This window comes from Enhydra lutris, unplaced genomic scaffold, assembly GCF_002288905.1.
Source record: "Enhydra lutris kenyoni isolate GAN:26980312 unplaced genomic scaffold, ASM228890v2 scaffoldscaffold14, whole genome shotgun sequence".
Taxonomy (NCBI): Eukaryota; Metazoa; Chordata; class Mammalia; order Carnivora; family Mustelidae; genus Enhydra; species Enhydra lutris.
In genome coordinates, this window is record NW_019154098.1 from 21,330,950 (window position 1) to 21,353,539 (window position 22,590).

The window sequence follows — 22,590 nt, forward strand, 5'->3', positions numbered from 1 at the left end:
AAAAAGACCAAGGATCCGTTTTGAACATGCTGAATTTGAGGTATCAGGGACACCCTGGAACTGGGATCTTGAGTTCCAGGTTTCACTCACGTTGGAAGCTCCTGACGGGTCTTCCTGGGCCGCGGTTAGCGTTTGGGCATCACAGGCAGGTGGACCGTGCTGGAGTGTGGGAGTGGATGGTTCCTGTTAAGGAGAGCGTGGAGAGTGGGGAGGGAACACCTGCCTCGCTTCTGGGAAGCCCACCCTCGTCTCTCAGGTGTCACATGCTCTCTGGGAAACCAGGTAGGAGGAAACTCTGACCTGAATGGGGTGCAGAGTAAGGAAAAATTTGTAGAACTGTGGCAGTTGTCTAATAGGGGAGCAGCTAAGAAAGGGGGGGTTACTGAAGATACTGAGTAAAAGGTTACCAGTGAGGTAGAGTCCTGAGGGGGATGGAGGGAAGGTTCTGGCCCTGAGTCCCCTGAGGCCAAAGGGTTCAAATTCACCAAATTTGAAGGGGTAGGGTCCCTGGGAGGTGAGATAATTTACTACACACACACACACACACACACACACACACACACACACACGTGAGATAATTTACTAAACACACACACACACACACACACACACACACACTCTATATGTGCCTATACATAGCCGCCCCACACCCCCTGGTGGTTCATGGAGTTCATCTGGGGGCAAAACGTATGGTTCCCATAACACTTACTGCTATTTCTTTGAGGATACTGGGTACAGTGGAGTGGCTCAGTAAGTAATGTGTTGAACGAATAAAGATGCTCAGAAAACGGGCTGTAGACTTCGCGGAGGTATCCATGTTGGAGGATGTGGAGAGCATAAAACAGGAAAAGTCAGAGGCCACTAGGCTTGACTCCCTGGAACCCTCCACGTTGGACTTTCCTTCTCTTTCATATAGCAAACATAACTCGTTCAAAATCACCTTTTCCTGACTCTCCTATTGGGCCATTACATCTTTGAAGGGAACATCTGTCCTATATAAATCCATGTTTCCAGGATATGGCACCTCGTAAGTGCTCCGCAAATAGCTGGGCAGTGAGTGTGAGGCAGATGGAGGCAGAGACGAGAGCTCAAGGGCAGGGGTTCAACTAGTTGGGTGTGTGGGTTGCAGTAACGAAGTTGCCTGCTTTGGTATTCTCATCTGTGATGGGGGAGTTAGTATCTTGCCCAAGGTCAGAGAAGTTGGAAGTGACGGCTTCTGGGTTTGTACCGAAGTCTTTTCTGACTTGAGAGCTCAGGGTGCACGCCACACCACGCTCCCTTCTCCCCAGAGGTTTCCCCATAGTTACCACAAACTTGCTGCCTCCAGACTTGCTGCTGCCTTGTTTCTTCCTGCTTAGGTCAGATAAAATACCATCATGGGCACCTTCTTTGTTGGACCTTGTTTGGAGTTAAACATTTCCCTCTCTCCTAGCTCTCCACTGTGGCTTGAATCCCCGGGCTGTCGATCACTCCTCCCGGGCCGAAGGCATTAAACTGCAGATTGAAGGGGAAGCTGTGGAATCTCAACCCATTAAAAACAAAAGTTTTCAGAAGGTGCTTGACCAAAAAGGAACCCCCAAGCGACTGCCAACAGAAGCTGAGACGGCTAAGGTAGGTCACTGTCCACCCAGTTAAGGAGATTCCAAGGTTACAGCCCCGATAAAAATGTTGTGGTCCAGCCACAGAGAACAAAGGGTGCTGTTTCACTACTCACGGTCGTTGGCCAGGCTCAGAGTTATCATTTTATGACGTTAGGCATATCATGGGACTCTCCAGGCCTCAGATTCTTCTGTAGAGATCATAAAAACTCCCTCCACCATTGGATTGAGCAGATAAAATAAGACTGTGCATTGGAAGGATTTTATAAAAGTCCCAGTGACCCATATGTTTGGGGGACTTTTGCAGACACACACAGTCAATCACTGGTGTTTTTATTAAACCGATGCCTTCCAGGTACTGTTTCCAAGACTCTTGGTGTACGGCCTCTTGTGTCCCTGTAACAGTTCCGTGAGGTAGACGGTCATAAACAGGACTCCAGTCAGTGAAAGAGACAACCGTGTCTACTTTGGTTTTGGATTCTTCTTTTTAGTCTTAGATGTAGGCACAGAACACACCAGTAAGATGGGATGGGGCGGGTCGATGATCCTTTAGTAAGGACCACCTGTTCTGAAGGTTTTCCACAATGGAACTGGCTGTAGATGGATTTTTGTCTGAAATCCATGAAGATGCTCATGTTTGGGGGCCATGGAAGATGTTCATATTCGTTCGCTCCTTGGAAATTAAAGTCCTTTTCGTACGGTATTCGGTTTCTCCCTTTCGCATTCTCTGCAAAGGAATTTCCTTGCAGGATGAATCCGTGCATGCCTTGGAAAGCAAAGGTTACAATCGCCCAAGAAAACGTTAAGTGGAAAGGTCACTAGGCTGTCCTATAATCAACTCCTTCCCCACTCCGAACATCGTCCAGAATCGAATGGGAATTTCTCTGCTTTATCTGCAATTTTGAATAATGACTATTGTTACTTCCTTTCTGGAGTATGGATAATTAAAACTGATGACCTGAAGTGCGTGCTTGTGTGTGTTGTAGAGCAAGGGAAATGAGGAGCCAGGAGTTTGCACATACTGTGCTCTGAGCTTTTTAGTGGAGAGACATTGCATCTCCTAGGAAGTTGGCGTATGGTTGAAGTTTGGTCTGTGAGCAGAGCTGGAAATAGGTGAGCCCTGTTCTATCCCGTTAGATTTAAACCTCCTCAGTCTCTGATGCCACACCGGCATCTTGAAAGAGCAAGGGGAAAAAAAAAGTACTCGGGATCTTTCACTAGGAAGATAAATAGCTTGAGTAGGATCTTTTCAAAGGGCTGCTTAAAAATATTAAAAATTAGAGAAGTGAAAAATTAGATAAAAATTAGAAATAGATATCAAAAATAGATAAGCTGTTATTTGTTTGATTTTAATTGAACTCTAAACATTTCCAGATTATCTCTTATTTGAAAACCGTCCAGGACGATAAAGGTTTGTTTAAATCTGACATGATGTGATTACTTGTGAATTAGACTATGGGATATGGTAGTAATTCCTGCATTTCACATTGGTAGCGTTTGCCTTTGCCTCGAGATCCCTTTATGGTTGCTTTGCTGAACACGTGCTTCACAGAGAATGCAGTAGTCTATAACGAGCCTTTCCTTGGGAGTGGACCAGGCCACAAATGGGAAACCAGATTCGTTTGAATTATCCTGTTCATCTACAGTGAAAGGGGGTTAAGGAGATTGTTTTCACGTTGACATACTATTTAGGAGTGAACAGACCAGAAGTTTTAGTAAAGCTTAGACAAAGTATTTGCTTTTCTTTATGGAGGACCTGATGACAGTGGTGGTTGCTGGGGCTGGGGGTGGGGGTGAGGGGGTTGGGGAGCAGAATTAAAAGTAAGGATGAGAGTGTGATTACTGTGGACCTGCATCGTTACCTACACTGAACCTTCCATGCCACAGGATGAACTTGTTATGTGCATGTGCAAACACAGTTAAATGTGTTTTGTTGTGAGTTTTCTTCTCTTTTTCTTGGATAAATAAGTGAATCTCGGGTAACTTGACCTAAACTTTAAAAAAAAAAAAAAAAAGAAAAAAATTCTGACTAGAAATGTGTGCATTTAAAGCCACTCGGTAGTATAAATTGGTACAGTTTTTCTGGAGGACAGTCTGATAGTAGTTACTAAAATCATAAATATGTGTAATTTTTGAGTCCATAATTCTCTCTAGGAATTTGTCCTGAGAATTAATCATCCAGATGTGCAAAAATGACTGCGGGACAGTGGTCACTCTGGCATGATTTACAATATGAAAATGTTGGGAAGAGCTCAAATGTCCATTCCTAGTGTGCTGGCTAGAGGAACTATGTCTGTTCATGCAATGGGATAGAATCCTCCCCTTCATAAGGGTAAAGGGGACTTACGTATTTATCTTAGTCCGTTCAGGCTTCTATAACAAAATATCACAGACTAGGTGGCTTATCAAAAAAAGAAACTTATTTTTTTGAAGATTTTATTTATTTGAGAGAAAGTGAGAGAGCCACAAGCAGGGGGAACAGTAGGCAGAGGGAGAAGCAGACTCCCCGCCGAGCAGAGCCTGATGACTGGATGAGCAGGTCCCCCAAACAATAGAAATGTATTTCTCACGTTCTGGAGACAGGGTAGTTCAAGATCAAAGTGCCACCAGATTCGGTCTGAAGAGGGCCCACCTCCTGTTCCTAGTCAGCCAACGTGTCCTGTGTTACATGGTGGAAAGGGACAAGGGTGCTCTCTGGAGCCTCCTTCAGAGCACGAATTCCATTCCTGAGGGTTCCAGCCTCATGACCTAGGCGCCTGCAAAAATTTCCACCTGTTTATACCATCACATTGGGGTCAACTATGAATTTTAACAGAACATAGACATTCAATCTGTGACAGTATTTATGTGGGAACATTAGTGTGATAATTATTTAAAGCGGGGGTGGGGGAGAAGGGCACAGTGTGTATAGCGTGTTCCCATTTATGTAAAAAGGTCTTTTTCTATATAATATCCTCACTGAGTCTGGAAAAGTTTATTCCACAATTTGAATAGTGGTTTATATCTGGAGTTGAGACTATAAGGAAAATGTTCTCTTCACTTCTGTTTTGAGGTTTGTCTTTTGTTTTTTTAAAAGAGACGCATGTTTTTAAGCGTATTGACTTCGCATCTTTTTTCGGATTGCGTTATCAACCTGAGTAGCTCAACTGGGACTTTTTTGTTTGAGTCGATATTCTGCCTTTTAAGGCTGTATTCCTCCCAGGCTTTCCCATTGTTGCTGGTAAGTTATTTGCCAATGCAGTGAGTTCTCTTGGAGACTTCTTGCCTTCACGTGCTTTCACTTGTGAAGACCGTTTTGTGAGGTGCTTTTATGTTTGCCTCTTCTTGAACTTTCTGGGGTGTCACAGCTCTGACTGAGTGTTACCTTACGGTTCAGTTGGACTTTCTATCTCTTTGCTACTGATGATGCAAACCCAGTGCCCTCCTCCCCCACCCCCATCTCATATGCACTTTCCTGTTGGCGGGCTTCACACAGGGAACCTGGTTCCAGTTCCCCATCATGCCTGTGGCCTCGCCACTTGGACTGCAGCCATGCTGGGTTTGGAAACCAATCCCTCCCCATGTCGCCTGTTCCAGATCCCCGGCAGGCGAAGTGAGGTTCATGCCTCCTCACTGCTGTGGTTTTCTGACACCTAAAGATTTCTCTTCCATGATTTCAAGCTTGGCTTTATATCAACTTAAAAATGTACTTTCTAGCACCTTCAAGTTTTCAGAGCCTGAGGAAGGGGGGATTGGAGCAAGAGCTTTTAATATACCATCCTGACTCTGAAATTTGTATCACTTTCATAATCTAAAAATATATATCTCTTTCCTCTCTCTCTAATCTTTATTTGGAAAAATTATCTTTTTTCCTTCTCTTAGAATGTGATTTTTAGAGTCTTTGGCTCTCATCCTCAAAAGAGTAGAACTCTAGTTCTAGAAGGAAGGGGTTCTGTGCCAGGAGATGCCCATTGCTCTTACCAAAGAGAAACCAGTGGAGACCCAAGCTCCCTTTAAATTAAGCCTTATTACTGGGCAGCACTAAGTCTAGTTGGGAAAAAAAAAATGGAGCCAACTGAAATGTGGATCTGCAAAGGATATTTACAAATGTAAATTCTAAATTCTTTTGAGCACTTGGGACTCAGGAGAGAGTACCAATGCAGAACCATACAAGTTCAAGATGAAAAAAAAAAAAGAAAAGAAAAAAAGAAAAAAAATTAAAAAACAAACAAAAACCCCAATGTTAACTATTAATTTTACAGTTGGATACAGAACAATTATAGCATTTGATCACCTAGGGAGGTGCAGACACTGTAAAGGAACGCCGCTTCTTTTGTCTCCTCCCCCATAGAGGGGCATGTGCAGCTGCCACAGTTGAGAGCAAGGTGGTCTTCTGAACACAGAGAAGGCACAGTCTGTTTCCCATCAATTTATTTTTATTTTTATTCTTTTTACCATTCTAGTCCTGGAGGCCCAAGGCCAGTCCTAGTCCTGCACACCACATGTAGTCCCACATAGCAGTTTCCAAGGAAATAGTCCTGTGAGAGGCTGAGGTCCTTCCTGGACAGGCCCAGGTCCGAGGCTTATTAACCCTTTCCTCACAAGCAGTAGAGATGGGGTAGCCAGAGAGCACGCACCAGCAGAGTAGAGCTGGACCTGTGTTGGGAAATACAGGTAAAACTCAAATATGCAGCAGTATGGAAGCAATGAAGTTGAACCTGGAGCCAGGGTTCAGCAGTGGATGTTCTCAGGTGTGCTCAGCAGCAGTCCCCTTGGCGTCCAGACTCCTGTTTTGGAAACAGGTTAGAACAGTATGTTAGAGTCAAGTGTATGGAATGTGACTGCTGAGTTGAGGAGCAAGGATCTATTTTCTACCTGCGCTGTCCAGTATGGTAGCTACTGGGCATATGTGGCTCTTTAAATTGACTAAAATTGAATACAATAGGTTGACTTCCCTGGTTTTACTAGCCAAATTTCAAATGGTCAGTTGCCACATGTGTCTAGGGGCTACTGTTCTGGATAGCACAGACCTAGAGCATCACGGAAAGTGCTGTTGGACCGCAGTGCTCTGATCCGTAGAAAGCTACTGAAGTTCTCTGGGTTATAGGAGTAAGATGAAAAAGTAGTACTACATTCTAACTCTTGCCCTCGGGCCTTGGAGGACAGGTGCATCAGTCATAAGAAATGTTAAAATGGGGGTCTCTTTTGAGAATGATCCCAAATACTCTGATGGTTGGGATTTCAGTTTCCATGGCAACTCTGGCTGTGGAATGAATCAGCCTATGAGCAGGCAGTATCCTGGCCGTTCCCCATTAGAATTCTGGGACGTATGCTCACCAGTGGCCTAAACTTAACAGCATTGGGAGATGAGAAACTTTTGCCTTCTAGACTTGATTTTCTAGGTGCTCATGAGGAAACTCTCCCTTTGTGTTCTAATGTGTATAAAATAAGGGTTTCCCATTGTAAATCCTGATTTTCTTCTTCTTCTTTTTTTTTTTTTTTTTTTTTTTTTTTTTTTGCCAATAATGGTAATTCACTAGTGCCTATAATGTGGTAAGTCAGTAATAATCAGGAGTATTGGTGGCTTTTTGAATGTCCCTCACATATGTGTGACTGCCCAGTATTTGTGTGTGTGTGTGTGTGTGTGTGTGTGTGTGTGTGTGTGTGCATGCGCACACACATATGTGTGTGGGGGGCCCAATGGGGGGCTGGATCTCACAACACTGAGATCATGACTTGAGCTGAAATTAAGAACTGGACACCTAACTGACTGAGCCATCCAGGCACCCTTATATCTTATTTTATGTGTATCCCCATTTTGTAGCTAAGAAAACAAAGTGTTCAAATGACTTGCCAACACTTAGTTTCTGCCTAACAGCTAGAGGAAGCTGGCATTCACATGTAAGTCAAATGACTCCAAACCCAGAGTTTTTTATTTCCTTGACGCTAAATGTACAAATGACTTATTTATTTGAAAAGAAAATAGAATCTGTTATACTGAGAATCTGGCCAACGAGGCAGAAGAAGAGGTTAAAAAATACTGCATGTCCTCTGTATTCCTCAGAGAAACACTGAAAATCTCGATCTCTGTTTTATATAAGGGAGAAGCAATGCCAGCATCTAAAACAGTGAATAATGCCTGCATTTGGCTTTGGGATGTGTTATGTGAATCTTTGGCAGTAGACCACCCTTTCTCATTAGTCTCGTATTAGATCGAGTTTGTATTTCTTTGGCACAGAGTTAAAGGAGCTGGCCTGGAATTCGGTGCTGGAGGCAGGAGGAGGAGAAAGCCTGATGCTCTGGATAAACCACAGGCAGATAAATGAGAGTTGACTGGAGGCAGTTGGTGGACATTTGTAACTATGAGCAGGAAGCCTTCACCTGGGATTAAAACAGAAAACTAAAAGAATTTTGACTTGGGTTAAAAGGTGAAGGGTGCATTGCACTTAACCTTGATCAAATCACACTGCTCAGCTGTCTATGAGAAGGTCTATGGCAACTTGGGGATAGAATGATCTCATTCTTGGCTATCTGCATTTCTTGGCTGGGGGAGCAAGCACGTCTCCAGAAGAAGCTGCCGATCCAATATAATGTCACCAATAATATGAAGGGACATAATGCATGGGAAGCATAATGAGCACATACTTTAAAAATGGTCAGAAGGGTCAGAACAAGAGAGACAAGCCAGAATGACTTCATGCTGTGTGCATCCCAGGGCCCCAACACATACATACTGGGCACTTGGAAAGCTCTCAGGAAAAGCTACAGCAGAAGCCTATTTGAAGAGGTAAGCATTCATTACCAAAGTGTTGAGCTTTGAAAAGTATAGTAAGTCAGACATATTTGAGCCATAGATTCGTGGCATGCTCAACAAAGAAGGAATCGTAGGGAGCATCTGCCCACTTAATTTATAGGTAAGGAAACTGAGACTCTGGGCTTCTCCAGGATTTTGAGGCCAGTAGTGGCCCAGTCTAGCCTGAAACCTAGTTCTAATCCATGGCCAGTGCTTTTCACTCTATTAGGGTGACAAATTTATGATCCATGTTCTTAGAGTCATTTGGTTCATGGTCTGTTCTGGTGTATTAAGCCGATAGTGTGTGCTGTTTGAAGCTGCACAAGGAAAGGGGATATTCAGGGGAGATTGAGCTCCTAAGAGCAGGTGGGTTGGAACCCAGTCACAGTTTCATTGATAGTTGTGCCCCAACAAAGACAGGCCTCTGGAGGAGAGGGCATTTGAGTTCTAGGGAGGGCTTGTCTGGAAGCGCTCTGCCGAAAGGCTTTGCCTGTCCATTCTGGAACTCTGAAGATCCACATCCAACCATGGGAGCAGTCAGAATGGAGGTACGTTGGAATACTGTGCGTCTACATAAAGGCAAGTGCACATCTTGTACCTGAGAAAGAGACAAGCATAGGTGGGACTTAGGACTGCAGCGAGGCTATTCTGTAGCTGTGATGAAGATACCTAGTCCATGGTAAGTGAGACTGGAAAAGCCTAGAAGTATCTAAGAGCCCTGGTCAACCCATCTGAGTAAAGAACTCAAGAAGCAGATAGAGCAGAGCCACACATTCAAGAATGAGAAAGAGTTAGATGAACATGAGAGGGCAATAGAAGAAGGCAGGGTTTGACCTTTGCCTACACCCATAACTAGAGGCCGATGCTAGTTCCTAGGGGGGCATTTTAGATGAACAGACATACACCTTCTCTGAGCACTCTCTCTCTCCCTACACATGCTAAAATCCCTTCTTTAGAACATGTATGTTTAGGAAGATTTTTAAGTACACGTCTAGTTTCTTGGATAGTTCAACAGCAACTACAGTATAGGCTGTGAACACTCAAACTTAAGTGACCATTTAGAACAAGGGTTCGCAAACTTTATTATGAAGAGCCGGTTGGTAAATGGCTCTGCATGGGGTGGGAGGGAGGGGGTATTGCTGTCTCCCTGTGACTTTGGAGAAGTGGATGCATTCCACTGAGATTAGTGGTGGACCTGTGGCTCGATGCTCATCTGCTTGTCCTCACTGCTCCCTATCACCTTGGCTGTGCCTCAGCCGATAGGGGGAGCCAGACTCCTCAGCTTCTGATGCTGCAAACCCAATATTCTAGAGAACTGTGGGGAGAGGGGTGCGAGGTAGAAGGGGTACTTCAAATCATATTAAAGCAACACTTTCTCTTCTTTGTAAACCTATAAATGAGCGCAGCTTATGTTCTGTTTGGTTATAAGGTTGTCAAAAGTTCATAGTTGGAAAGGAAAAAAGTACGAAGTGATCACTTAAAACTGCCATAGTATTACTTACAGGGTGAGAAAGATTTTGTAATAATTGCATTGGGAAAATGGAGTATTCCATTATGTAAAAGAAACAAAATGCAAATGGCATAGGCATTTCTGTTGTGTAGAGGCAAGTGGACCTGATATGCCGATGAATACTTCATCTGCCCTGGCTACCTATTCTGAAATCCGTGCATGTTCCATCTCCATGGCCATCACACGGATCCACTTTGCCCTCTCTTTTCCTGTGGACCACATCAGTAGCTTCTTAACTGGCTTCTGTTTCACTCTTGTCCTCCTGCGATCATTCTCCACAGAGCAGTATTGAATCAGAGGAAGCCATTTACCTGCTAGAGATCCTTAATAGTTTTCCATAGCGCTTAATGAATCTAGATTTTTACTTTATTTTTAAGATTTTATTTATTTATTTGTCAGAGAGAGACAGAGAGAGAGAGTGAGCACTGGCAAATGGAGGCAGAGGGAGAAGCAGGCTCCCTGCCCGATGTGTGACTCGATCCCAGAACGCTGGGATCATGGCCTGAGCCGAAGGCCGCTGCTTAACCAACTGAGCCATCCAGGCGTCCCAGATTTTTACTTTATCATGAGTGAGAAGACCGTAAGACATTTGGGCCATGCTTGCCTTCTCAACTTCACTACATAGCAGGCTCCCTTCTGGTTGTCTGAGCTCCAGACATGTCTTTGTTTCTTGAATATACCAAGGTTATTCTGTCTTGAGAGCATTGGTATTGCCATCCTTTCCACCTGTCTCCGCCCCCCCACTCCCGACCCCGATCATTGCACAGCTGATTTCTTGTCATTTGGGTCCTAGCTTAAATGTGCCTCTCTAGAGAAGCCTGACTATGCTAACTGAATTAGACCCCCAGGCACATTCTGACATCATGGTTTGTCCTTCATAGAACTTCTTCCTGTCTGAAATCTCCTGTTGATTTTCTTTGTCTCCAGTAAAATTGGAACTCCTTGAGAACAGTGATCTTGTCTGTCTTATTCACTACTATAACATCATTACCTGCTACAGTGTCCAGAATGTAATAAAGAATATCTTTGATGAATGAATCAGTTGACGTGAGACAGAAGCCTCTTGCCTCTTCATCTTCCTCTCTTTTGCCCTGTGGTTGTGTTATCTTTACCTTTTCTACAAGTGAACAGAAAGCTAAATCTTTCTTTCTGTAATGGTGGACCATGTTAGGAGATTACTCTTCTGAATGGGGACAAGTGAGATATCCTACACAGGGTGAGTAAAGACTACTTCTGTAGTCAGTCTCCTATCCTTCATCCTCACAAAGTCTAGATTGTCCCTATGCCAGGGCAAATGGCTGTCTTGAAGTCTAAGGCAAGCATTCCAAACTTAGACTCACCAGCCTCTGTGTCAGGACCCAGTGATCTGTGCTACCTCCAGGGTTGGCCAAGATTTCAGATGGCAAAGTTTCTTTACTCCCACCATAGCTCTCTGCAGCAACCTCCATGTAAGCGTTGTCTGACTCTCCTCATTTTCTTGAAGTCAGACTTGAAGGGAAAGGAAAGCAATAGCTTCTCCTTAAATGATTAACAAATGATGAAGAACGTCTGACTTAAACTGAAAATCAGACCACCAGGTACCAATCAATACCTAAAATATTATTTTAGTTCTTTATGAATTAGAAATAGCTTTCAGATGTTGCTTTCACAGGTAACCTTAGATATACACTATCCCAGCTGGCTTGGGTTGCTGTAATGAAATACTATAGACTAAGTACCTTAAACAATAGACTTACACCTCTTAAGGTTCTGGAGGCTGAGTCCCAAGATCGAGGTGCCAGCTACTTGATTCCTGATGAGAGCCTTCTACCTGGCATGCAGATGGGTAACCTTCTGGCTGTGGTCTCACATGGTAGGGAAAGAGTGAGCTCCTGTCTGTCTTCCTCTTCCTGAAGGGACACTAATCTATGAGGCCCACCCACATGATCTCATCTAAAACTATCTTGCCCGCCAGAAGGCCTCCATTATCAAATGCCACTGCACTGGAGGTTAGGGCTTCCAGACACGAATTTGGGAGGGGACACAAACATTTGGTCCACAACCTACCAAACATGCTTTTTGGCCAGAAGCCAAATAGCTGAGTGTTAAATCATGATTTGGCTGAAGTTGAAAATCACCACTGTAGAACGAAGTCTGGCATACAAGAGTAAACCTGAAATATTAATAATAATGTCTATTTATTGCAAGTTAATTAAAATTATGCCAAGCAGATTTTTGTTGAAAATTGGCATTGTAATGCAGTGGTGGTAATTTCTCTAAGCTGTCAGCTCTTGTGGTTTTTACATTGCATGGATATGATACTGCAAATGTGCTCTCTTTCAGCTGAGGTCAGTAATGGAGCAACCTACATTTTTGTCCAGCTCTGTCACTGCAGGGTCATGCTAATGGTGATATTCCACCCCCACTTCCCCTACCCACCCCCTCCCTTCCCTCCCAACCCCCATCATTAAGTTTTCTCCTTCTCCAACAATAACTACTAAGGACTTCTACTCCTGGGCTTGCCGTCTTGGTTGAAAGTCATGAGGCAACTTCATTGAAACAATCCCGTAACTAAAGCTTTTAGTTATTTAGTCCTTGAAAAAGATGCTTTGAAAAAAAAAAAAAAACCCTCTCGAGATGAAGCTTCATTTTGTTGCTATCCCTCATGGTTCTCTTTTTAAAGCAGTGTTTTCATAATATTCATTGTAAAACAGGATTCTCAACTCAGTAGTCAGATCCTGTTGTTCATGTAAGGGCCCGTGTTGTCCTCAAAAATCCAACATCCTTTAGTTGCCCTACCGGGCCTTGTGTGATCTGTCCCACGGCCAGTCACTCATGTCATCTGCTACTACACTCTTTCTTGCTTAGGCTGCTTCTAGATGAAACCAGGCATCTGCCCACCTCAGAGCCTTGTGCTGGCTGTCCCCTCTGCCTCCAAGTCCTTCTCAGGGTGCACAGGCTAAGTTTCTTTATCCCCTTTCCCTCTGGGCTGCTTGACCTTCTCAGTGAGCTTGACATGGGCTCTTCTATTTAAATAATGACCTCTTTCTCAATGCTCGTGGTCCCCGCCCCAGCTCCAATGTACTCATCACTTGCTAAAACAGTATCTTGCTTCCTTTTTAGGAGCATTATTATCTGACATCTTCATCCACCGGGGTATGAACTCTGAGGGCAGGGACCTGTTTTGTTCGGTGGTAGATCCCTATGATTCCTAAGTGCCTGTATGTGTCTAGGAGGGGTGCAGCTTTTTTTTTTTTTTTTTTTTTTTGGTTTACATGAATTTTTGTTCTCAGTATACATTTATCACTTGGATGATAAATTTTTTATCTTGTATGAAGCAAACCAGGAGAATCTTACTCTAAGTTACGTGTCTGGTTTTACTGGAAAGGGAACTTTTTTTTTTTTTTAATTTTATTTTTTATAAACATATAATATATTTTTATCCCCAGGGGTACAGATCTGTGAATTGCCAGGTTTACACACTTCACAGCACTCACCATAGCACATACCCTCCCCAATGTCCATAATCCCCCCCCCCCCCTCCCAAGCCCCCTCCCCCCATTAACCCTCAGTTTGTTTTGTGAGATTAAGAGTCACTTATGGTTTGTCTCCCTCCCAATCCCATCTTGTTTCATTTACTCTTCTCCTACCCCCTTAACCCCCCATGTTGCATCTCCTCTCCCTCATATCAGGGAGATCATATGACAGTTGTCTTTCTCCGATTGACTTATTTCGCTAAGCATGATACCCTCTAGTTCCATCCACGTTGTCGCAAATGGCAAGATTTCATTTCTTTTGATGGCTGCATAGTATTCCATTGTGTATATATACCACATCTTCTTTATCCATTCGTCTGTTGATGGACATCTAGGTTCGGAAAGGGAACTTTCATATAGCAACAGTAAACCTGAAGGATGCCCCGTTTGTTTTTGTTTTTGTTTTTTCCCAAGATTTTATTTATTTGACAATGCACAGGCAGGGAAGCAGCAGGCAGAGGGAGAAGCAAGCTCCCCGCTGAGCAGGGAGTCCGTGGTGGGGCTGGATCTCAGGACCCTGGGATCATGACCTAGGCCAAAGGCATACGTATCACCTACTGACCCACCCAGGCATCCCCGCCCCTATATATGTTACCTATGATGCTGTGGGGATCAGATAGGAAATAACTTGTATGATCAAATGATCATTAATTGCACACAGTTTGGCGCTGCCAGAAACATGGTTGAAAATGGCATTTGGCTACTTGGTCTGTCAAAAACCAAGGTCAAAGCCAAATCCTAATAGCAGATTTTTGGCCACATGTCACAACCAGAGCCAGACTCTGGCACCTCCTCGTCCTTAATATAATCAAGCAGTTTAGCTCCTAATTGTTCATGTGTCTACCTTACATACTACGTAACCTACTTTTGGGGGGGAATATCTGATAGTAGCTTTCTCTCATGTTGTAGTAAATAGACAAAGAAGGGTTAACCCCACAAAGGCCTAGATGATAGTAATCACTGGGAGGCGGCCAGTACAGGCCAGAACTGTAACAAACAGAAGAGAGGAAGACATCAGAACGTGGATTTCTTATCATGCAGGCATTTTTATAGAAAATATGTGACTTAACTATTTTGATTTATCTTCAAATTACATAGTAAAACTCACAGGCTCTGGGGCCTAGGTCTGATCCCTGCCCTGCTACGTAATAGCTATACCACTTGGGGCTAACTTCTTGACCTCTTTCTGGCTTCAGTATCTTCCTCTGTCCAGTAGGGATAATCCTCATATTTACCTCACTATGTGGTTGCTAGAATCACTGCATACGTGTATGTATGTATGTATGTATATATATATATACATACATACACATATACACACACACACACATATGTGCTTAAAACAGCTTCTGGCATATTGTAAGATGATGTAAGTTTGCTACTATTGTTCTTAATATCCTTATCCTCAAAATATTTTGGCCAGATGGATTGGAGAATATACTTTTTTTCTTTTCTTTTTTTTTTTTTCTTTCTTTCTTTCTTGTTTTTTGGCAGTGGGTTTCAAATTGGGTGCCTACAGCCATATTGGGTTTGTCGCCAAGTTTTGTTTACCCACACAGACTTAAACTTCACTGAATCAACAGTGGAAAAACCCAGAAATTCTTTATTTAAAACCTCCAGATTTCCCACTTCTCAAACTTAAAAAACCTGGAAATGATAAGCCTAAATTTAGACCATCTGCAGCTGTTAACGGTTGCCCCTTTTAGTTTGGTTCTGTCCGTGCCTGGCCCTCTGTACTGCTTGTGTTTCCTGCTAGGCTTCTCTAGGCCATTTAGTTTGTGACCCTTGGTAAACAGGACCCTGACGTAGTATAAAAGGTAGAGTTAACCTTCTTGTATTCTGTGAGAATGGCTCCTGTATTCTTAAAAAATGTGCATGTCATTCTAGATTCTAAGTATCTATTAGACCCCTTTTTTGGTGATACTATATTGAGCAAGACAGAAGTAGAAACTGGATCTCAAACATGTACTGTGATGCAAATTCTAATATATATTTGGAAGGAAACCAACTGAGGTCTGAGAAACTGTTAAAAATGTTAAAAATACAGCCATGCCAAAAGAAGCAAGAACACTTCTTGGGAGCAAGAACACTTTACGGAACTGGGTCAGCTTGCTCAAAGACCCTCAAGTACAAGAAGAGTGTACCCTGCTTAGCAAAGAAGACCAATGTGGCACGTTTACAAATGACTCAAGAGGATACTGGGTGAGAGATTGTGTGGTTTTGTCTGAATTTTATACTTAGTGCAGTGGGAATCACCGAAGGGTTTTAGGTAGGGGTGGGACTTCGAAGACTCGAGGTTCTCTTCTCAGAGTTGATTAAAAGCAAGCAAGAGTAGAAATGGGGAGACTGGGAAGTGACTATTGGAGTTTATGGTGTTGAGAGACAGTGGTGTGTTGGTCTAGGGTGGAGTCAGTAGAAACAAGAAGTGGGCCAATTTAAGTTCTTTTGAAGATAGAATTGGTAGGACGTGATTAGGTATAACCCATGAGACAAAGGGAGGAATCAAGGATGACTCAGATGTTTCTGGTTGGAGCAGCTAACTGGGCATTGGTGTTATTTAATAAGATAGGTAAATTGACAAGGGAGGAGGGTGTTAAAAGGGGAAGCTTTTGGGGCAGGATCAGAAGTTTCATTTTAACCATGTTAATTTTAAAATTCGAGTGACATGCAAGAGAGATATCAAATAGGTCATTAAACTTGTAAATCTAGGTTTACAAGGGAGGTCTTAGCTGCAGATAGACCAAAGGCCATATTTATCACATTGTGTATGTAAGAGAGGGTGTGTGTGTAGGAACAAAGGGGTTTTCCATTGGTCCTTATTACATTTAGGAGGTGGTACCCCTTTAGTTTCTCTGCCTGTCTTGCTGCTGCTTTGATTCTTGTTATTCTTGGCTTGTCGTCATTGGACGTTGAGCTTAAGAGCTAGACTGTTTAGTTTGAAGGATAATGGTAACAGCATGAAAGCACTGGGGTAGGAATAGTAATAGGTAGGAATAGTGAATCCTGCCTTTCTCTGTCCAGCCTAATTTTGACTTCTCTCACCAACGACCATACTTGCCTATGGATAAGGGTTACACTTGTAGTGAAGAGGTTAGTGCGTATCATCAGCATTCAGAAAAGGGAAGAATGGGATTGTTGGGGATGAGCAGCTGATACAGTTTTTAGGCTTTCAGGTTTAATAACCTTGCATAGGGATGTGAGGGAGTATCTGCTTTGACCAGCGCTTCTCATGGGAGATGACACTTGGGCTTATTCACCAGTATTCACTTCTCTCCTCCTGTGCTCATGGAAGTCTGCACTTCCCTGTCTCTTAAACTGACTCATTGTAAACATTGGCCTCTTGAGAGAAAGCAACATGTACTAACAGCAAAACCCTAGTGCAAACTTCCAACTCCCCCTTTCTTTTTGGAGACTATGGTGGCGATGTGCTCAGATCCCAGAGCACAAAGTCAAAGGAACCTTGATCAGCAAGTCATCCCGTGGACGACAGCTACTCAGGAGCTGACTTAAGCTGACTTTTTATGGAAGCAAGAAATAACCTTATATCCTGAGATTTTGAGGGATGTTTGTTACTGCCCCATAAGCCTAGCCTAACCAGATCAATCCAGGTGATGTCTGGAAACAATGCAGTGATGCTTGCTCAAAATGTAAGCTACTGACAGGCAGGCATCTTACTGAACCTCAGGCCGAACACAACCCCCAACCAAGACGGGTGTGCTTAACAATTACTTAGAAGTCAGTATTGATCATAACTTCCTTTTGAACAGATGGAGACTACCGGTGCTCTTTTTACTCTCAATTACTGAACTAAAATTAAATCACTATTTGAAGATTTTAAAGCTCTTCTCCTGGTCCCAGGGATGGTTACCAGTGTTGAGACCTTCTGTTGCATGTGTACCCCTGTTGCCCCATTTTGTGTTTGTAACTGACAGCAGTTGGCGGCCATGTTGTTCTCATTTCGATACCGTGACTTGCTTTCATAGCGCTCATGCTTTCTTCTACCATGTGCCACTAAGTGCTCAGCACTTGTAACTGGTATTTTTTTTTTTTTTTTTTTTTTTTTTAGTTCTTCTCTTATTCTAAATCTAGACCTTCTTAATCAAATATTCTCAATTTCTACATGGGGCAGGATATATATTGCCCCACCAAACTGAGTTTCAATTACAAAACTGCCCCAAACTTTAAAGCATCATCATTCACTTGCTAACTTAATTAAGTTAATTAATTACTATTAATCACTGCTATTAATTCCCATCAAGCCAGATGATGTGATACCATACTCTTTATATATTTATATGTCTATCCATTCATGTCCCAACCAGTTCAGGTCAGGCCCATTTTCCTATTAGACCTATTTTTAAATGTCTTATAGTTCAGCTTGGTCTACCAGGATAGTTGTGGGATGTCTTTTGGCACTTACTTAATATAACACACTTCCAGAAATGGATGTGCTGGTAAAGTTTATTTACATCACATTTTATCATGTCAGTCACATTCAAGTCCCAGAAATCTGCATTTACATATAGCATCCAGTACCTTCCCGGAAGAATTTTTTTTTTTTTTTTTTTTTTTTTTTCGCAAAAACAACAGGAGGCAATCAATAGAATAGTGGGGTAAGCTTAGTGACCATCATGCTTCTCTGGGGGCTCATGTGGGATTTCGGAGTGAACTGTATCCAAAGGCTGCCAGTGGCAACTCATGAGAGAGTCGTAGAGCTCCTCACTTTTCACCATAAACTCCTTGTTTAATTCCTCAATATTCACATGAAAGTTTGGATCTTCCAGTGGCTCTTCATCTTGCTTCTCTGCCAGTGCTGTGCTTTCCTTAGGCGTGACCAGAGTTCCAGCTGGAGGTCTCCCGCACAGAAAGGTCAAGTCCATTTCCTTGTGCTGCACAGCCACAGCTGTAGACAGAAAGGGAGTAACCGCTGTGCTGTTGCTCAAACCAGTTGCCGGAGTGGTAAGCCTGGCAGGGCTGGAGCACTGGCTTCCCCCTTTGCCAGTACCAGTAATAATGATTTTGCTGAGCTATGCCAAAACCTGCAAAACTCTCCTGTCCTGCCATTTATCTAGAAACTTGCTTTTTTTTTTTTTTTTTTTGCCCATTCTTGCCACTTTAATTCAATTAGTATTAGAAATTAATTCAAATTAGTATTAGCCACAGCAATTACAAGAGGGTGGGGGGGAGGAAGGAAGGACATCCAAATTGGAAAGGAAGACCTAGAGCTGGCACTCTTTGAAGGTGACATGATACTGTATATAGAAAATTCTAAAGAACACACCAACAAACTGTTGGGCTTAAAATTTAGAGGTCATTGTTTTGGGTTTTTTTTTTTTTTTTTTCTCCCTTTGTCATGGGGAGAAGGGGTGGGAGAGGGAGTTAATCTGCTTAAGCAATTACTTTGTTTTAGAAAAGCTGACCTATTTTTCCCTCCTGAATGCAAATCTGCTCTGCATCTCATAGTGTTTACACACTGACTTTCTGAGGCACAAGTGCTTCTCCTTGGATGACCCCTTTCTCTCTTGGGCTTCCATGGCTAATATTTATTGGCAACATCTGGGGTTTAGCGCAACGAAGTTATTTACAGCGGTGCTTATTAGTGCATTTCTGTGAGTCGTGGGAGTTTCTGGCCAGCTCCGCCATTTTGTTGAGGATGGCCCCCCACGGAGCCCCGAGATTAGCAGCTATTTTTCAGGAAGCAGAAGGCTTGTGTGCCTTGACGAAAAGTCAGAGGATCCAGGGGAAAGAAATGGTTGTAATTAGAATGGACATCAGGAACCTTGTAATCCCACCCTCTCACTTCACTGATGAGAAACTTCATGGACAAAGAAGTGAAATGACTTGCAGACACCTGTAAGAAATTTAGAGACAAGAGAAGGAGTCACATTTTTTTTTTTCCTCTCATCCTGGCTTTTTGTACTTGGGACATGATTCAGTATTTATCCAGGATGTCTGCAGAGAAGAAGCTTTCTTGGATCATAGATCATGGCTTCATCATAGACCATCACTCAAAAGAAGAAGGAAATTCAGGTTGCGTTTGGGTTCCCCGTCCTCCTGGCATTTTTAAGGATTTCTCCCCCTTCCTCCTAGAGGTATTCTCCTCACAGCCATCACCCAGGTAGGCAGAGCAGGCAGTGCCTTGAGCTTTGTGCTCTGGGACAGTGGACAGTGAGGGCTGCTGCTGAGAGTGGAATGGGAGGGGCCCGCATCTCCAGCTGCTGCTGAGTGACCCCCCCCAATCTGATGCATCTTTTCCACTCAGTCTTTAAAAAAAAAAAAAAAAAAAAGTAATAATTGATGCATTAGAATAGCATATGAAATATGTATGTCTGACTCATGGTAAAAATAACACTGGTGAGCCTACCACCACACTTAGGAAATTCTGCTTACATCTTCTTTTTTTTTTTAAAGATTTTATTTATTTATTTGACAGAGAGAGATCACAAGTAGGCAGAAAGGCAGGCAGAGAGAGAGGAAGGGAAGCAGGCTCCCCACTGAGCAGAGAGCCCGATGTGGGACTCCATCCCAGGACCCTGAGATCATGACCTGAGCCGAAGGCAGCGGCTTAACCCACTGAGCCACCCAGGCGCCCCCCCCCCTTTTTTTTTAAACTTATTTGAGAATACGCAGTGGGGAAGGGGGAGAAAAAAGGAACAAAAGAGGAAAGGTGCATCCTTCCTCTAGGAACATGTAGTCCTTTGACACAAAAATCCAGGAGGAAAAACCTTATGTATATTATAGTCGATGGCAGTCAAGCCCGTTACTTACCAATTTTGTATTTGTCCAGGAAGGTTTTTGTTTTTTTTTTTTTTTTTTTTAGAAATGCTGTACCCCAACGTTATTTGATTCACATTGCTTCTCTAAGCCATTTTCTTTCATACTGAATGAAGGGTATCAATTTCTCTATTTGTAGACTGAGGAGGAATAAATATTTTACAGCTTTCTGAACAGAATTTATCAGGTAATCCCGTGAACCATAACCTTTAGTACACTGACTTCTTTGATTTTAAGTCAGGTTGAGCTATCCAGTTCAACATTTGGCTGCTTACATTGAAGAATACAGTTTGAAAACCAGGATTATAACCCCTGAGTTAAAGTTTGGGACACATATAAATGGTTTTAATTCCCATTTATGTTAACCTTATGGAAGAACAATTCAGATGTAACTTAAAATATAGAAAAGTGCTTTTTTTTTTTGAACATTTTTCCTTACCAAATGGGTAAATAATAGGATTTATTTGCTATGCATTATCCAAAGTTTGAATTTTTGAAATATTGGGCTCAAAAACTCACTATTCATTATTTCATTAAATGTGCTCTTAGAGTTTCACTTTTACTCTAGTTACTGCTTTTGTTTTTGTTTTTGTTCCTGGAGTAAATCCAGGTTTTGTGGGTCTGAAGCTTAGATAGTTTTGGTAATTTTACTACAAAATTTCAAATACAAAAACTAGTATGAGTATTAGGGGAAAAGAACACAAAAATTAAAAATCTGAAAGAGCTGGCAAATACCATAAACATCACAAAATCCTCAAAACTCTATTTTTATTAACTGATCTGTAATACTTCCTTACCTTTATATTTTGACTGTTTACTAAAGGATTGCCTTTCCCAAGGCATTGATTTTATAATATTTTCTATAGCAAAACTAGAAAGATAATTCCATCTTTCCTGCAGTATGTTTGACCAAGATTTCTTGGTGGTGCTGATATTGGCGTTCATACTACATGACTTGTCATATAAATGTACTTTCTGGTTATAGCGATGCTATAGGTTTGAGCCCTAAAACAAGAATTATGATAAATGCTATTTCACCCAATTCCTCTTTCCTTTTAGAATTGTATTTGTCATACTGTCTATTCCTTAGTTATCTTTCAGCTTGGCGTCCATAAGAACTAAATTCTGAGCTTGCAGGTTTCCAACTCTAAATATTAGAAGAATTTTCCAAAGAGTAACTCCCTGCTTCATTCTATCACAAAGCTTGCATCCTTCCCTGACGGGTACTTTCCAGTGCCAAGTGCTACAGTGTCAGGACGGAGTTCACGCAGGTGGGGGTGGGCTGGAAATCTTCTGGGAAGCCACTGTGTGGGACAGCTGATAACTGTACATGGAAGTAAATTAACCATACAATACTAGAGAGACGATATTAATACATCGTGCTAAACCCAAACAAAATGTGATTCGGCTTAAACTTCTCCATGGCTGTATCCCCTAGATGTATGTGGATACTCCCCCCAATACCCAACAGGAAAAGGGTGTGACAGAGAGAGTATAGACCGTTACCTTAAATAACTGTGGATGAGCTATCTCATCCTAGCAGATCTCACAGTTTTTGTTTTTTTTTTTTTTTTAATTTCTTTTCAGTGTAACAGAATTCATTGTTTATGTACCACACCCAGTGCTGCCTGCAATCCGTGCCCTCCTTAATACCCACCACCTGGCTCCCCCAACCTCCCACCCCCCGCCCCTTCAAAACCCTCAGATTGTTTTTCAGAGTCCATAGTCTCTCATGGTTCATCTCCCCTTCCAATTTTCCTCAACTCCCTTCTCCTCTCCATTTCCCCATATCCTCCATGTTATTTCTTATGCTCACAGTTTTTTAACAAAATATATGATTATGTGATTCAGTAAGGGCCCTTTCCTGGCCCTGAGAAAATGAGAGTCTGGAAGCTTCTGCAACTTGCTCCTATTATGTTTACCCCTGTAGCCTTAAATGTATATGATGATCCCTAAAAAGCATTAGTTTTCTGAACCCTGGCTACTTTAACTCTGTGTATGATATGGCACTTACTGAGACTTTTTTTAAATTTGTGTTTTAAAATAAAAATGTATGGTGGGTAGAGAGAGCCATTTCCCTCAGTTTAAAACTGAATAATAATAAAACACACGCACACACCAGATTTACCTTATAGAAATGTACTTGAAGGGCATAGCTTTGTGTAATCATTCAGCAAGTATGACACACTGGACTTGCTTGGTGCATTACTTCTATGCAAAGAAGTTTGGAGGAGAGAATGTTGTTAATTACAGCAACTACTTGCATGGGAGTTGTCACATGGCAGGTGCTGCTCCAAGTGCGTTTCGTATGTCACCATTTCTTGTTCTGACAGAATTGTATGGTAAAGAAACTAAGAGCCTTCCCATTACACATCTTAAGAAATGCTAGATAAAAAAGATGAGCAATCTTATTTATTTATT

The 22,590-nt window shown here is 42.4% G+C and overlaps 1 protein-coding gene and 1 pseudogene across 1 annotated transcript in view; one reads left to right on the forward strand and one right to left on the reverse strand.

The window, feature by feature from the left end:
- Positions 1 to 22,590, forward strand: part of LOC111146786 (sterile alpha motif domain containing 12) — a 384,040-nt gene that overhangs the window by 36,794 nt on the left and 324,656 nt on the right. The window contains exon 2 of the mRNA XM_022502468.1: positions 1,433 to 1,611. Coding sequence (XP_022358176.1) covers positions 1,433 to 1,611 — 179 coding nt within the window. The remainder of the gene's footprint in view (positions 1 to 1,432; positions 1,612 to 22,590) is intronic.
- Positions 18,015 to 18,459, reverse strand: LOC111146733 (annotated as a pseudogene).